General features: G+C 51.0%; 1 protein-coding gene across 7 annotated transcripts in view; it reads left to right on the top strand.

The window, feature by feature from the left end:
* The window catches only part of RBFOX1 (RNA binding protein, fox-1 homolog (C. elegans) 1), a 1,380,973-nt gene that overhangs the window by 577,122 nt on the left and 788,006 nt on the right, over window positions 1–15,845 (top strand). For all 7 annotated transcript variants that reach the window (XM_012731793.1, XM_012731784.1, XM_012731788.1 and 4 more), the window contains exon 4: window positions 447–494. In XM_012731793.1, the coding sequence (XP_012587247.1) occupies window positions 447–494 (48 nt within the window). The remainder of the gene's footprint in view (window positions 1–446; window positions 495–15,845) is intronic.

Raw genomic sequence — 15,845 nt, 5'->3', positions numbered from 1 at the left:
TGGATGGATGGATGGATGGGTGGATGAATGGATGGATCAGTTGATGAATGGATGGGTAGGTGGGAAGGTTAAGAAATAGAGAAGTGAGGCAGATCTGAGTATCCTAAGTCTGGAATGGCTGAAAGACACCGAGTCTGATTAGGGTGCTTGTGCTGAAGGAAGTAGCGTCTGGGGCATGGTTTGTGGGCTGCCAGCTTCTTTGCTGTGGCCTCTGTTCCCGAGCTTTTGCCTTTCCCCCATATCTGCATGTAATAAACTTAGCTGTGACACCCATATGTCTCCGGCACAAACCCCAAGGCATGTCCTTGACAAAGCACTGTACAGAGCAGTGGCTCGACAGCCACCGGCTAAGGGTGCGGGCTCATCATGTTAGCGGCATTTCTACCGCACCACCGTGCTCCCTGGCCACCGGTCTCACTCCTTCTCTTTCTGTTCTCCCCCCTCAGGGAATCACAACAGACTGCGATACCTGTGTGGAAATAGAGGACAGAAAGGTAAGGAACTGTTGTTCATCTTTTGGTTTCAAGCAAAATAGAACTGTGTGGTTGAAACCCAAATGCTTCAGAGGCCTGTCTGGCCGGACAGTACTTTGCGAAGGTCACCCCGTGCTGGTAATGGATGCTTAAAGCAAACACGTTTCAAACACCCGCCGTGCTGTTCCTTGTGACCTGTGTTACTGCTGGGGGCTTTGATAAAGACTGTGCGATACAGTGAAGTATTTAAAAACGGGTGCGGATTTGTTTAGTCATATGCTTCTCGTCAGGAAAATAGCCCACTGGCTCTTTACATCAGTCCATATTTTTGTTGAAGATCATCAACAATTATTACAGGTACTGGGTCATGGGTTGCATATAATTATTCTCCAGTGCTGCAGATAGCACAGGGTATCTAATCATGGGACTTCCAAGGCCTGTCCCAACATTGATGCACCTGGACTCAAACCAAAGCCTGCCTCAGTTTCCTTCATGACACATCCCACAAACGGCAGCTTTTTATGGTGGAAATCTATTCTCGTGAGCTGCTTTGGGGGGCCATCTGGGAGGGGGAGTCCTTACTCCCAAGTAAGAGCCTCCCACCTCCATGTTTCTCCCTGTTAGACTTGGTGTCCACCCTCTCGGGAAGAGGGACCGAGAGAATTGTTCTTTGGTTGAGTATCTTCAGTCTTGTTTTATTGACCAGAGCTCCCAGGCGTTCCCACGCCAAGCACATCCAAGCAGATCACATTCTACCTCTGCGGCCTTAGGTCCAAAGAGGTCAAATAAGTGAATTAAGGGGACATATCTCCCAGCTGCTTTCGACATCCTTCCACAATTTTGAAAAATGTCGCTCTCAGCAGTGTGCCATTATGTCGGATGCGGTTATTATTTCAAGCAGAGGTTTGCAGCCCGATTTTGTGATAGCTCTGGCTTCTGCTGATTAATAAGGTGGCGGAGGACGGCTCCAAACAAAATTCGTTTCTAAATAAAAGGCAGTCGCCATGCAGTATTTTAAGGACTGTTAATCTGCTCACGGTGGAAGGAAGGATGATATGGCAGCTTAAATTCTCCCTGCGTGGTCGCAGCTGAGCTCCAGCTGGGGAGCTCTGGTTTTTCCAGCAAAGGTGTTTCAATTCCTGTCCGACTGGGGCGCCGGTAAACTCGCTGGGCAGAAGGAATTGCGGGCGGCCCTGCAAACCGCCCCCATAGCTGCTGCCCGCCTCACGGCCCTTGTCCACTGCCGATGTCCAGGTGTCCACTTTCAGGGGATTCTCATGCATGTGTCTGTCCAGGCCTTTTTTTTTTTTTCTGTTTTATTTTTTTTTTTTTTGCTGGTAACATCTGGAAGATGCCGTGAGAGCCACACCTGTTCCATCGCCAATGAAACACCAGAATGTTCTCTGGGGTGAAGGCCAGTCATGGGGCGCTCCCCTCCCTGCTCAAGGTGCCTTGGGTCCCAACTGGCACTGACAGTGCCCCCCAAGTCCACGGGTGCCCGGTGACGCTTACTGATGGTAGAAGTCCTTTGTGGGCACTCTGTCCAGGGCTTCTGTTTCCGAGAGAGGAGCACAAACGCATGTGTCTGCTCTGGCACAGACTGATGGGTGGGGCTGGAGTCTCATCCAAAGGTCCCTTGTTCTGACCTTGACACCCCCTCACCCCCCGGATGATTCTGAGTGAACCCAGCTTGTGAACGCTGACGGCTCCTGGCCTGACCCGCAGGCCCCCAGCGCCGTCCTTCCCTCTCTCTCTCCCACAAACCCACCCACGTCTTCTTCCTATGTCCTGGCACATGTGTGATTCCCATGTTGGGGGCCAGTAGCCTGCACCCCGATGGGGTTGGGCTGCTGGTGAGGGTGGAAGCTGGCTCTGGAGATCCAGCTCCTGGTTCCACAGCCCCCATCACCCGGTGGGGTACTCGGGTACCCCCACCTGGCTCCCCGCCGGCCCCCCACCTGGTGCAGCCCCCAGGCCCCAGGCTGCCGCCCACGCGTCACCAGGGAAACCGCAAACCCGTCATTTGATTCAGTGGAATTGAAGTGACAAAAGATAACAGCGGTGCCAAATTAATAAGCCAGCCTGCCTCCCCCGGCCACCGTGGGCGCGTGGACTTGTACAGCTGCTGGGAGAGAGACGTCCGGCGTGGGCTGGGTCAGTGTCCTTCCTCTAGGAGGCCGGCCCTGGTCTGCGAAGCCGCAACCGCTGCTCCCCTTCCCGGGCCTCCTCCTCCTGCGTCCTCTGCGCGGCGGGCGCCTCACGCTGCACCTGGCGAGGGGTGTTGGGGGGCCCTTCTCCACGGCAAAGTGTCCGGACACACAAAACCTCCAGATCTCCAGGCAAGCCAGGTCTGCCCTGCCAGCCGGCCATGCTCGCCCCTCCTGTTCCACTTGGGAGGGCCGCTCACCTGGAGGGGCGTCATTTTCCCATTGCATCCGAGACCAGGTATGATGATGGAAGATAAACGGTGGATCTGAAGAGCCCTGGAGAGCTCTCGTCTTAATAAAGAGCATAAAATTGCTCTTCTTGGCTGTACCTCGCCGGGGCTGAGACCGCTGACAGCATCAGAGAATTTTCTCTCATTTCTCTCTTCCCCTTTCTCCTCAAGCCCTTTCCCACCGGCAGATGGAAAGCTAATTGTCGTTTGGAGAACCTGTCGGAGGGGAGGGTCCGAGGTGTGTGCTGGAGTGTGTCTGAGTCTCCTTGGCTTCCTGGCCATTTCTTCAGAGGGAGCCCCTGGGGGTGGCCATTACCTCCCTTCGGCAGGAAGCGGAGCCAGGTGGCTTTCTCCTCGGGGTCACCGAGGGGCTCGTCCAGGGGGCTCCCAGGTGAAGGAGGCGGTGCCTGTGGCAGCCGTGTCCCGGCGCTGGACGTGGGCAGCCCGCAGTGCTGAGGCACTGGTACTCATTTTGTACATGCGTGAATCCATCTGCGTGTCGATACCGTATGAAGAATGAGGGTGGGGGAGGGAGGAGACGCTGGCGGGTGGGGGCAGCTCTGTGGAGGTGAGAGCCACTTATCACCCGGACTGCCACGAGTCCCGACGGCAGCAGGGGGTGAACTGTCAGAGCTCTGGGGCCTCTGAGGGGGTGAGGTGGAGGCTGTGACCGCAGGGAGGCGCTGTGGTGCAGGGATGCAGGCAGGAGGTCTGGCCCAGGCACCATGACTGCCCTGAGTGCTGACCCCTGCTCAGCGGGAGGCCCTGTGGCTGCCTCCCCACCCCCATGGCAGGTGCAAACACGGAAGCCCAGACAGGGAGTGACCCACTGAGGTGGCTCGGGCTCCTGGTGAGGCTGCCCTCTGCCCTCTGCGCCCAGCGTCCCCCTCGCCCCCCCCACACACACCCCGTCCTGCACAAGCAAACGCGTGCAGGCTTCCTGCTGCGGAGCGTGGGCTGCCCGCAGTCCCGGCTGGGGCACCCCGGGCCGGGTCTGTCACCTGTGCAATGGCAGCAGCTTCGCTGCAAGGACCAGGAGGCCGGGTGAGCACACAGGTGCCCAACCGGTGCAGTGGGATGAGGTCGGGAACCAGAGCGCTCGACTGGCTCACTCCCAGAGCAGCTCAGTGGCCCTGAGAAGCTTTCTGACCTCTCACCTCTCCCTCTGTAGTGGGTGCTAATAAATCTACTGGATGGTTGACTTCAGGAGTGGGTGAGCTAATACTGCAAAGCAGTTTCCATCATGCCTGCCACGAAATGGGAACACCCTTCGCTGTAGCTACTTTGATGTCTGGTCTTGTCCTGTCCTACCTGTGGGCCTCCGGGCCTCCATCATGAAATCCCTTGAAACCATGAGACTGCGTGACGGGGGCAGAGACAACCCGGTGAGCAGCGGGGCCTGGCTGGCTGCAGGTTCCTTCCAGGGGAGCAGGTGCTGGCCACTGCCGGCCAGCTACAAAGTTACCTGCCCGCCTGGCCCAAGGGGCTTGGAGCATCCCAAGCTTTGCGGGCAGCAGTGACCTCTGGCCGACAGCGGGCCGTGAGGCAGTTCCACAGTCACTACGTTCTAAGTTAGTCTGGGAGTCAGCATGAAACTACTAAATTTTAGAAGACTGAGCCAAGCCAGTCAAGCTGTGCAGAAAAGATTCAAGAGCACTGCAAGGCTGTGACCTGCCGGCTATATCTCGGTGCCTTGGGAAAGGCTCTCACGATTCCTCTGGGGGTGATTTCCCTTGAAGGCCCTCCGGGCAGAGGAAACAGCAGGGGAAAGACGCAGAGGTGGGAGAGGATGCTCCGGCAGCCTCGGGCCCCAGGAAAGGCTGGGCGGGCGGGGCTTGAACGGTCGCTGGGTGACTGCTGGCCTGGCTGAGGCTGACGGGGCCGCCCAGCAGGGCTGGGAGGGCTTGCTGGGCAGAGTCAGGCTCTAGGAACCAAGGAAATACCTGAAGCTAGTAGGAGGTTCTTAGGGGTGGGGCGGAGGGGTGAGCACAGGGGTGGGTGCCGGGACAGGTGCTCAGAGGCGTCGGCAGGGCGCGGACCACGTCTGGGCCGCCGCCAGGTGTCCTGTTTTCGGAGATGCGAGGCAGAGGAGGGCCACGCTTCTTTGCAGGCCGCAAGTCTCAGGGTGTGAGGCCGAGGCGGGCACCCGGGCTCAGGGAGGGAGGCAGGACGCCGTGCTCTCCGCGCCTGCGTCTCAGACCTTGGGCTCCGGGGAGGGACGTGGCTTTGTGGGCTTCTGTTTTGTTTTATTTTGCCGTTGTTGCTTTGAACAAACCCAACATTCTCAAAAATCGGCTACTGGCTCCTTTCAACCAAAAGACCCAGCAGCCCGGGACAGCCCCTGGCTGGCAGCTCTCGCGAGCCACCCTGAGACCCTTTCGCCTTGGGGCTGGGATCTAGCTGGTGCGCGCCGGTGACTTCAATGCACAATTCTTTGTGAAAAGCGGATGGAGGGGTTTGAAGGTGATTCAGAAAAAATTATGAAGAACAAAATCACTGAGTGAGTTTAGCGATGTGGGAAAGGCGTGCACAGAGGCGTAGACATGGCGTCTAGCCAGCTGTGTCCTGGCGATCCTCCACATTCAGGGCAGCGGCCGGTGTGTGAAGTTCCAGCTCAGCTTGTCTGCGAGGGGCCAGGACGAGGCTGGGCCCGAGGGTCAGGCTAGATGCAGAGGAGCGGTGTGAGCCTGAGCTGGACTGTGCAGGAGGACGGGAGAGTGGCACCGGTGCCCACCCACGCGGTGCGGGGTCTGTGGCCGTGGGGACAGACCCCTGCGGCCAGCGTGTGCTCAGCTGACGAGTTCATGTACGCCTGGCTCCCCCAGGAAGGGAGCTGATGACACGGACAGTGAGCTCATCGCCGGCTAGCAGAGGCTTCCGTGCCAGGGCGGAAGAGCTGGCGCCGAGCAGTGGCCCAGCCGGCTTCTGGTCGTCAGCGGGTGCCCTCTCGCTGTGGGTGGGAGGGGGGTAGCCCTCGAGCTCCCACGGCAAGGGTGTAGAGGCACAGGCGAGTCCCGCTCAGAGGGGCTCTCCCCAGAATAGACAGCACGTGGGGGTGAGTTTCCAGTTGAGGGCGGAAAAAAGAGGGCGGATGAGCACCGACCGCAGTGGCACCTGTTGGCGAGAATCACGGCACTCGTCTGGGGCTGGCTTCCCTCTTCTGCTGCAGATGTCCTTTGTTTCGGGCTGGTGGTGTGTATGCATCCGTGGGAAGAGGCGCCAGGCGTCCCTGGAGCTGCAGAAGTGAGAATCGAGGCATCCCTGAGCCATGATACTTGTGTTGAAAGTTGGCGGGAAAGGGCGGCGGCGCGGTGGGGCAGGTCAGAGATGGATGCATGAGAGGTGTGACGTGGGACCTGGCTGGAGGTCAGTAGGTCTGGGCTCAGAGCAGTGGGCATGTGGCTTGTGGGCAAAGCCCAGCCCCCTGGCGCCTTGGAGCGTCTTTCCTCTACCGTAGAGAGAGTCTTACTTTACCTGGAGAGTGGCCCTGTCCGTAAAACGACCAGGTGCATGGCACGGCTGCACTGCCTTCTGCTCGCTGTTTGGGCATCATGCGTACTTGACAGCTGACCTCCAGCCGGTGGGCGCCCCTCTTCTCACACCTCTGACCTAGGGTACGGAGGCGTCGGCCACACTCCCCAGAGACTTCACCCATTTCCCAGCCTCTCCCTGTGTGCTGCCTTCCAAGGTTCTTGCAAATTCCTTGGGACTCTGGGGCTTCTCCAGAACACTGACCGTCATTCCCATGGGGCAAGCCTCTCCTTCCAGACGAGTCCACAGCCAGCCAGGGGGTAGTTTGCCTGAGTTTGGTGTCAACCTCACTGTGACTCCCCCGTCTCTGTGAAGAAGGGTGCACAGCCATTTGGGACCTGCAAAGAGGTCGAATTTACAGATTTGCTTCAGCTTCTTTGCTCAGCAAGAAAGAATGTGTGGGGGAGACCTTGGGGATACTCAACAGCACCCCCACACAGACCCCACCTTGTCCTTGTTCTCTCCAGAAGCAGGGTACCATGAACAAGTGCCCACAGGGGTCGCCAACGGCCAGACTCAGCATCCTTTTCACTTTCCCTTTTTACTTTCCCCAGACTTGGGGCTTGGGCACTAGCCAAGAGTGGAGACAATGGATCCCGTATCTCGCTGTGTTTGGAACCTCAGGTAGGAGGAGATGGAAGCCGGCTCTAGGGGCGGGGGGCAACCTCCCCCCAAATGGTGAAGATGGGTCGCTGCGAAAGGTCCTCAGCATTTGTGTAGATTTGTGGATAACTCGTTCCCATTGAATGATGGGCAAGAGTTTGGGGTCAATGGATTTGGGTTTGCATCCTGCTCCTGTCCTTTCTTATTGGAGAGAGCTTGGGGAAAGCGCATTCACTCTCTGATTCCCCATCTATAAGATGGTGCCATGAAATACGCTGGTGAGCTGTGTTAGGATATTTGTACCGCATAATAGAAAACCAAGGAAGAGCACTTAAAAGTAGATAGATAGATAGATAGGTAGGTAGGTAGGTAGGTAGGTAGGTAGGTAGGTAGGTAGGTAGGTAGGTAGGTAGGTAGGCAGGCAGGCAGACAGACAGAGAGACAGAGAATTGGCAGTAAAACACGGCTTTCTCCAGTGTAACTGATACTTCAAATTCCAACAAGGTGGTAAACATGGCGGTTACTAGCTACAGGTCACGTCCACCCCCAGAGAGAAGGAGATCTTTTCTAGTAGTTTCTGCACAAGCCTGCGGGTAGTGCTGGTTAGTTGGCACATCGTGCAGCTGTGGAAACAGTGATTCCTTTGTCCCTTTCCCTCAAAACCAGTGGTCACGCTCCACTGCTTGGCTTCAGTGCTCTCAGTCTCTCCAGAGTCCCTAGAAGAAGCCTTCATGGGTTTTTCCCTAGAAGAGGCAATGGGGAGGTATACACGCATTCTGGCTGTGTCCACTGCAGGCTGGGCAGCGTTCAGCACCGATGCCTCTTTGAGGTTGTTACCAGAACCCTCTTGGGCTACTTAGACTAAGATGCTCAAGTTCTCCTGTGGAGAGATGAAAGTAGATACTTTCCAGGCTGACCAGTGACTTGGAGCTCAGACCCTGACAAGTAGGCACAGACTTTACCTTAAAGAAATGCAAACCACCTCCTTATTGCAATCTTTGATTAGCTTTTCTCTTCCTCTTCTTTAATCCTTGGTTTGGTTTCCTCAGTCTCTGCTAGGTTGGGAGAAGTTACACATAGGGCCAGTTCAATGGCAGGGAAGTAAAGAACAAAGCTGAAACTAGATGTCAGGCCTGCAGTGACAAGTCTAGGGTTTTGTGTGTCCTGCAATTGTCTGATGAAGGTGCATAGAGGTGGCTGGAAAGCACAGCAAAATGTGCAGGTCAGAGATTGGGAGGAGATGCAGTCTCTGGTGTCAACTCAGAGTGACTGATCGTGGCATTGGAGAATACTCCGTTGATGAGGAGCCTTGGCTGTGTGCGTGATTAGTGATGGATTAGTGATGCCTGCTGAGGGTGAGGAAGTGGGAGCCACAGTGTGTTTGCCAAGAATACACTGTTCCTGCCACAGAATCTGGCAGTTGATGAGTGAAACAAATCCTTGAATGCTCTGTAGTTGAGCCCAAAGGAGAAAAAAGGTGCCTGGCTTCTGCTGTGTTCCTGTTTGGGCTTTACTTTAGAGAATGCCTGTTTCTTCTGCTATGTTATGACTTTGCATATCTCACTGGTATTTTTATGCATAGAGTGTGACTGTAGAAAATGTAACACTTGTATGTAACAATAGCATTGGAAATATTATTCTAATATTCTAGTAACATTGGACATATTATTATTTCCAAATACTAACTTATGTCCTGCAGATTTAATCTACTCTATTGATCACATTTTGGTGAAAATAAACCTGACTTAGGCCTTAATCTAAGGCAGGCTTATGTTTTGATACCTTGATTTTAAAAACATGATTTATCTATAATGATATTTTCATCTCTTTGCAATTATGTATTAATTGGGTTAGAATTGTTTACATTTTACTACCAGTAATGACAGTGATTATGTTCATCTGACATTTTACTTCAAAGACGCGTCTTTGTCATTTCTAGTTACACTTCTTTCTTGAAATTCTGAATTAAAATACAGTTAGGAAACACTTAATTAAGTCAGAGCTGGTTTTCTAGTATAACTCTGACATTTCTTCTTCTAAAAAATATATAGCCATCAGCTTTTTAGTGATGAGTGGAGGGAGTGTTAATTAATTTCTTTTCTCGTCACTTGGTGTATTTGAGTATCTTCCATCTTGATATGTGATATGTGATGGGACAGCTTTAAGCTTTGGGTAGGAAGTACCCTGTCTAAATGTGATTTATGTTGTCCCAACGCTTTTGCACAGTTCAGCTGAAATTTTCTTCATGTTGATGAAGGTCAGAAAACCCAGGAATTATGCCATCCATCTCCATCCATCTCAGTGAGAGGGCTGGAATAATTTTTTGATAGAACTTGATACAACGGCAACAGAATCCAAGGGGTGTGTGTGAAGAAAACACACAAACATACACACGCGTACAAACACACATGCATCCCACACACATTTTATGTTGAGTTGTTGTCTTTTTCCAGGGCTTGAGAGGTGTTTTTGCATAAAGGCATCAGAAATGCAGTTTCTTTGACTCTGTCCCCTGCAAACTAAAAACTACCAGAATCTGCAGGGGGACCAGAGATTTTTCATATTTCCTTTTTGATTAAAAGGTTTTCTGGGAAGATTAGAGGACAGAACTATAGAACAGAAAAGGCCTCGAGCTCAAGGTGTTCTGGTTTGTATTAAGGGAGATCACATCGGGCAGCTACCAGGCTAGTGCATCATACCCAGCCACGGAGACCTCAGTCTGGTCCAGTTAAGCAGCTGGAAACCCTCGTGTACAGAGAACCCAGTCAAAGGACTAACTGAAAACTGACTTCATCTCGCCTCCTCTTCAAATAGCACCAACTTGCAAAAAAGGAAAACAACATACACTTTTTTACTTGACCTCTTCAGATTGTTTTTCTGTTGATCCTATTCATCAGCTCCCAGCTTGATATTAATTTTCTCCTAGGATAGGAGTGCTTCCAGGAAGATGTGATAGACCACTAGGAGCTAACAGAAAGCTTACACAAAGGAACTCCTAAGTCAAATCAAATACATGGTAAACACCTGTCTTCCTCCATTGTGTGAAAGTGCAAATTAAGTCCACTGTGAGATGCTGTTTCCACCTGCTAATTCAGTTGCATCAGCATAAATGTAGGCACAGATGCAGGTGTGATCAAGTACCAGTATCCATCAGGAGATGTCAAATTGCTTAGTCATATGTTTTCTCGTTCATGTCATTAAAGGTATTGATATTACTTGGAAGCTGGGAAGCTACTTACTAGTTGTTAGTACCAGCTGATGTCAGAGACAATAGATTGGTTATACCAGGGTTGGAGGGTAAGGTGGTATTAGAAACATTTTTGTTGTATTTAATTTCTACTCATGAACCATGGAGATACTAGAGCTATAGAGACACAGTTTCTCAGGCCCTGATGCAATGAAACTTGGAGTCTATGTGAGAAGGTCCAACTGAAGTATAATTCTACATTCAGAATTGTGTTATATTGGCGGGGGGGTAGGAGGCGAAGGAAGGAATGCAGGATGGAAGGGAGAGACGGAGGGAGGGAGAATAGTCAACTCAGAGGTGGGCTGTACAGGCACGGAAGCTGTGAGCATGGCCTGCCTTGACTGGGGGAGATTGGGGACAAGGTGGATTGGAGAGGGAATCTTTTCTCCATACAAATTACAGGAAGTCATGAGGCGTTTCTGCTTCTATCACTGAACCACCTCCCCAGCTGGGTCCTAGCCCAACACAAACCCTCAGTAGTAAATAAGTGGCCATGTTTGCCCAGATGGGTAGAAGAAGGTCCTGATCAGGTCCAATGCCCTTGGAGACAAGAGACCTGTGTGCTTTCCAAATGCTAACTTGCCATCCTCCATACAATCAGAAGAGGAAAACCCTTCAAAAGAGTTGTTACTCTTTCAAGTCCTAAATATTTTCTACGTCCAAGAACATTTACCAGCTTCTTTCTTAGCATGATGCTTTGACTCTGCATACCCAGCTAAACAAAGAGAGGGATGAAGCAGAATTCCAGACATTGCTAGTGGTCCAGCCTCATACCATGAGTGGTGCCTGGGCACCAGCTAGAACTGAGGTCTGTGTGACCCCAGAGACCATTCATGCTTTAGCTTCTACGTCCAGCTGCTAAAATTGAGGGTGGCCAAGGTGCTTGATGGTGCCTTGGGCCCTGTGCCAGCATGCCTCTGTCACCTCTGTAGGGACCAGTACGGGCACAGACATGTGGTCTACTCCATGGAGATGAGCAGTCTTCATTTTGTTACTCTCAGTTCAACATGCACTCATGGACTGCCCCCCCACCCCAACCTACCTACATTAAAAGATCCAAAAAAACAAAGTTTTAAATATCCAGTATGCGCTAAGAACTCCCTATCAGAAAACACCAGGGAGCTAGCATTAAATAAAAAATTAAGCCTGGAAGCAGAGTAATGACCCAGCGGTTCATTATAGCCTTATGTTTTCAATCAAAGATAAAATCTCATTAAAAGTATATCTTTGATTAGGAAATGAATTTGGACGGCTCCAAAGTTGGATTGCTTTATCTGTGGGCATATGAGCCGTGAAATCTTTGTTCCCTCTCTTCCAACTTGAAAGGCACTGAGCTATTTATTTTCTGACATCATTAGAAAAGTTATTAATATAGAGAAAGAGCGAACAGAGAGAGGAAAACTTTTAAAGCATCTACCATCAACTTTTTCCTTATAAAATTTAAACGTCTGTTTCTATAGTCTGCTGTGATTCTAGGCAAAATATTTTAGGTGTTATTATTTGATTCATCAGTAAGGATACATAGAGAAGATGTCACCCAGCACTGCCCAATAAAAATCTAAAGTAGGGCCCTCCCTGGTGGCACAACGTGTTCAAGCACAGCACTATGAAGCTGTCCACAGCCACTGCAGCACGAGTTCAATCCCCAGTCAGGAAGCTGACCCATAGGGCACGGCAGACCCCTCCTGACCCGCCCGCTGCTCCCCTCAGCAGTGTCCTTCATCAATCAGCCTGTTCTGCTCCCCACTCTGTCTCTGGTGAGTCCTCTCACCCCCCCCCATACCTCTGGCCTGTACCCTAGTTCTGCATATATACATAAATAAATCTTAAAAACAAAATCTAAAGTAAGCCACACATGTCAGGTGACAGCTTCTAGTTGCCACAAGAAAAAGTAGAAGGACACAGATAGAATTAAGTTTAATAATACATTTGCTTTAACCTTTATGGCACATTATCACCACCACTATGTAATCAGCATAAAATATTTGTAAGATTTATTATTTCTTCTTGTTGTTGGCACTAAGCCTTCAAATCCAGTGTGGGCTTCACACGAGGAGCACCTAGTTCAGATTGGCCTGTTTTAAGTGGCTTTTGGACGAGGTACCCCGATCTTGTGGATGAAGCTCTGACTAATCTCGCTAGAGGTTTTCTAACAAGCGATTCCATTCTGAGCAGGGGATGTAGACCATTCCCCAAAGGATGCACTTTGGGGAAGGGACCGTTCTCGGGCACGCAGACGCTGGACCGAGGACCCTGGAGCCCAGAGTCCAGCCCCTTAATTTTGCAAAGCGCTAAGGAAGGTCTCCCTCACTTGGAGTTTTCAAAGATCATCGCTGACTGTGACCAGTGGATAACTCTTAGTGCGCAGTTTATCCAGGAGGCTTGAGAGATGGGTGGTGGTGGGGTCTCCAGGGTGACCACACACCTCCTTTGTTCCTTGGGAGCCATTTCGGGAGGGACGTGGATTTGTCGTTTAATGTGGTTGGATCACAGAGTGAGGATACAATTTTCTGTTCAAACCCTTTCTGTCTTTCGGACGTCAAAGAGAACCCACTACATGTTGCCATCATATCCCCAAGCCCTCTCTAGCCTGGCTAATTTTTCTTTTGAATGAGAGCTGGAGTTAGAGCTTTCAGCAGGCAAAATATCCAGCCGGAATGTAACAAGTGAAGATTTAACACTCCCACTTAGCCTGATAGTCTCCATCTACTTGTGGCAAATGACCTGGTCTTCAGTCTGAGTAGTGATGTATAATAACTACATTTTAAATGTTACTGAAGCGTAGGAGAGTCGATTTAAAGAAAAATTATTAGAATCGTGTGCTAATAATATAAAAAATAATGTCATAATATTATAATTATTATTTCATAAATATTATTTTAAGATTTTATTTATGCATACAAAAATTGATTGTGCATTGAGGCACAGACCAGAGGTGCAGGGGTGAGAGGACTCCCCAGAGACAGTGGGGAGCAGAACAGGCGGATCCACGGAAACACATGCTGAGACTGCTGAGGGGAGCAGCGGGGAGACAGGAGGGGTCTGCTGTGCCCTGTGGGCCGCCCCCTGGCCGGGGATCGAACTGGTGCCGCAGACTGGCCCATAGTGCCAAGCCTCCACCCGCTGCGCCGCCAGGGAGGGCCCACGTAATAATATTTTAGTATGGTAATATCACTGTAACTTGCAAATACTTGCAAAGGTGACCATGACAAGACACAGGCAGTTGCCGGTTGCCTGACGCCTGGAGAGTCACTCTTGGTGCTGCGGATGCGGGGGCTCATCTCTGCGCCTTCCCGAAACCACTGCCTTGCTTCATTCCTCGGCCTCAGTTCTCCTTTTCAGCCCTCGCCAGTTTGCACAGATGATGCCCCTTGGCCACAAGAAGGGCATGTAGAAGTCCTGTGTTGTCTGGGGAGACCTACTGCGTTGGGTGGCTCCCTCCCTCTCATGGGGTTGCCTCCTTATCCTTTTATCTAAGTAGAAATGGCCTGAACAGGGGTGACCTGTTTTAAAATCTTCCTTGCTCAAAAAGTTAAGATGCTTAGATAAATCTGGACTCAGCCAAGTCTAAGCCAACCATCCCCATCATCAGAGAGCGCCCCGGGGTGTTCTCAGCAGAGAGAAAGGAGGGCGGGCCCTCCCTGGGGGCGCAGCGGGTTAGAGTGCAGCACTGCAAGCTGGCCGCTGCCCCTTCAGTGCCAGTTCCATCCTGGCCCTGGAGCTGACCCCCAGGGCGCAGCAGACCTCTCCTGACCCGCCCTCGGCTCCCTTCAGCTGGGACTTCGTCAGTCGGCCTGTTCTGCTCCCCACTGTCTCTGCTGAAGCCTCTCACCACCCTGCCCCTCTGGCCTGTACCCCAGTTTCTGCGTGCGCCAATAAATAAGTCTTTAAAAAAAGAAAGAAAGGAGGATGTAGTTCGTGCGCAGCTTTCTGCTTCCTACTTCTGCCTGCTAAGCGGTAACTCATCAGAGGTGCCCCATGAGGACTATCTTCATAAAACCATACTTTCTGGATGCTTGTTTGTTTGGTTTTTTTTCTCCCCTCTGAGCTATAGTTCTTGTTCTTCTAGAATTTATTAAAAGCAGTGCTTTATTTTTATCCATCTGAGAAGCAAGATGTGATCGAAAGTTTAGACTCCTGCCCATAGCGGAATTCAACTCAGTTTTGCTACTTCATAATAATGTGGTCACCGGAAGTTACCTCACCTTTCTGAACCTCTTTCCTCACCTGTGCAATGGACTCCTAAGATAACTAACACCAGAGGTCATGGTGAATAGTCAGAAGTGACAGGACTGTGCTTCGTATGAGGCTGGGTATATATCCGTAATGGTGGCCTTATAATGACCACTAGTAGTAGCCATCAGAGCTCAGCCCTTTCTCTGACCTCCTAGTGGGGAGTGGGGCTCACATCTGCTCTGGAATAACAACATTTAAGCGTTATGCTCTTCCCCTACCTTCCCATGTCAAGGGTAAGCAGATCATCACTGGTGGTAAAGGTGACATTTGACAAGATTGACAGCTGTGGTTATGAAGCAAATCTCTTTCATTTTTACAAGGCAGAAAGGACAGGAAGTGGTGCCTAGTTCTGCAAAGTATTCATTCAACAAGCTGCGCAATACTGTGAGAGTCCCAGCTGAAGCTTTAATGACGTGTCTTCCCATTTCAGTCACCACAACCAGCACAGAATTAACGCAATACTCACGACATTACAACATAAGTGCCAATGGACCCATAAGTCACTGGGCCCGACTGACCTTTAACAGCGTTTGTAGAAAACTCACATCTATGTTCTGTGTACAAGCGTGCTTATCCCATCTTGGTAAAAGAAAATCCTTTGCCACCTGTCTTTGCAGCCAACTATTAGCAATCAGTAACATTTGCTGAGCAAGCTGTTGAGAAGGATTCAGAGGTACAGCCAGATACTCAGAGGTACAGCCAGATAGAGCAGAAGTAGCTCCCTGACCAATCGGTGATGTTTCTTGCCTCCAGCAGAGAGGATACATACTAATAATGTCCATCCTAGGATGCAGTCCCGTAAGGAAAGTGAGAGTAACTTTCTCATTAGTTCAAGGCAAATCAAAGAGAAAGCAACATTATCCCAATGCCTCCCCCCACCACACCCTCACCCACACTCACACTCACACTCAAGCCATTTTGCTGAGTGGAACCTGGTGCTTGGGATGGAATGTTTGGTGTTCGCCGAGAGCCTCGGGGTCACAGACATAACCTTTCTCTCTGTAACTCAGTTCTCACATCAGTAAGGGGAGGCAGCAGGTCTTTGTGAAGCTGGTGTGAGCTGCTTGGATCAATTTCCTAAACATTTTGAGTGCCTGGCGCAATTTACTAAGATTTTGTTTGGAAAAAGTAGAGTGAGCCTCTTAACAGTACCCGTCTATTTCAGAACCTTCATCTCTTCTTCCAAACTTTGAATTCGTCTCACAAAGACGGGGCAGCTCCTTGACTCAGGACTCTTAGCTGTTAACCTGTCCCTGAGATCTGGCTTGTCTTCCCCCAAAGAGTGGAGGTGCGGATCCTTCTCAGGTGTTTCCTGGAA

This window comes from Condylura cristata, unplaced genomic scaffold (genome assembly GCF_000260355.1).
Source record: "Condylura cristata isolate star-nosed mole 26May11 unplaced genomic scaffold, ConCri1.0 scaffold00032, whole genome shotgun sequence".
Classification (NCBI taxonomy): Eukaryota; Metazoa; Chordata; class Mammalia; order Eulipotyphla; family Talpidae; genus Condylura; species Condylura cristata.
Note: the sequence above shows the minus strand (reverse complement) of the source record. Positions and strands in the feature narration are given on the sequence as shown.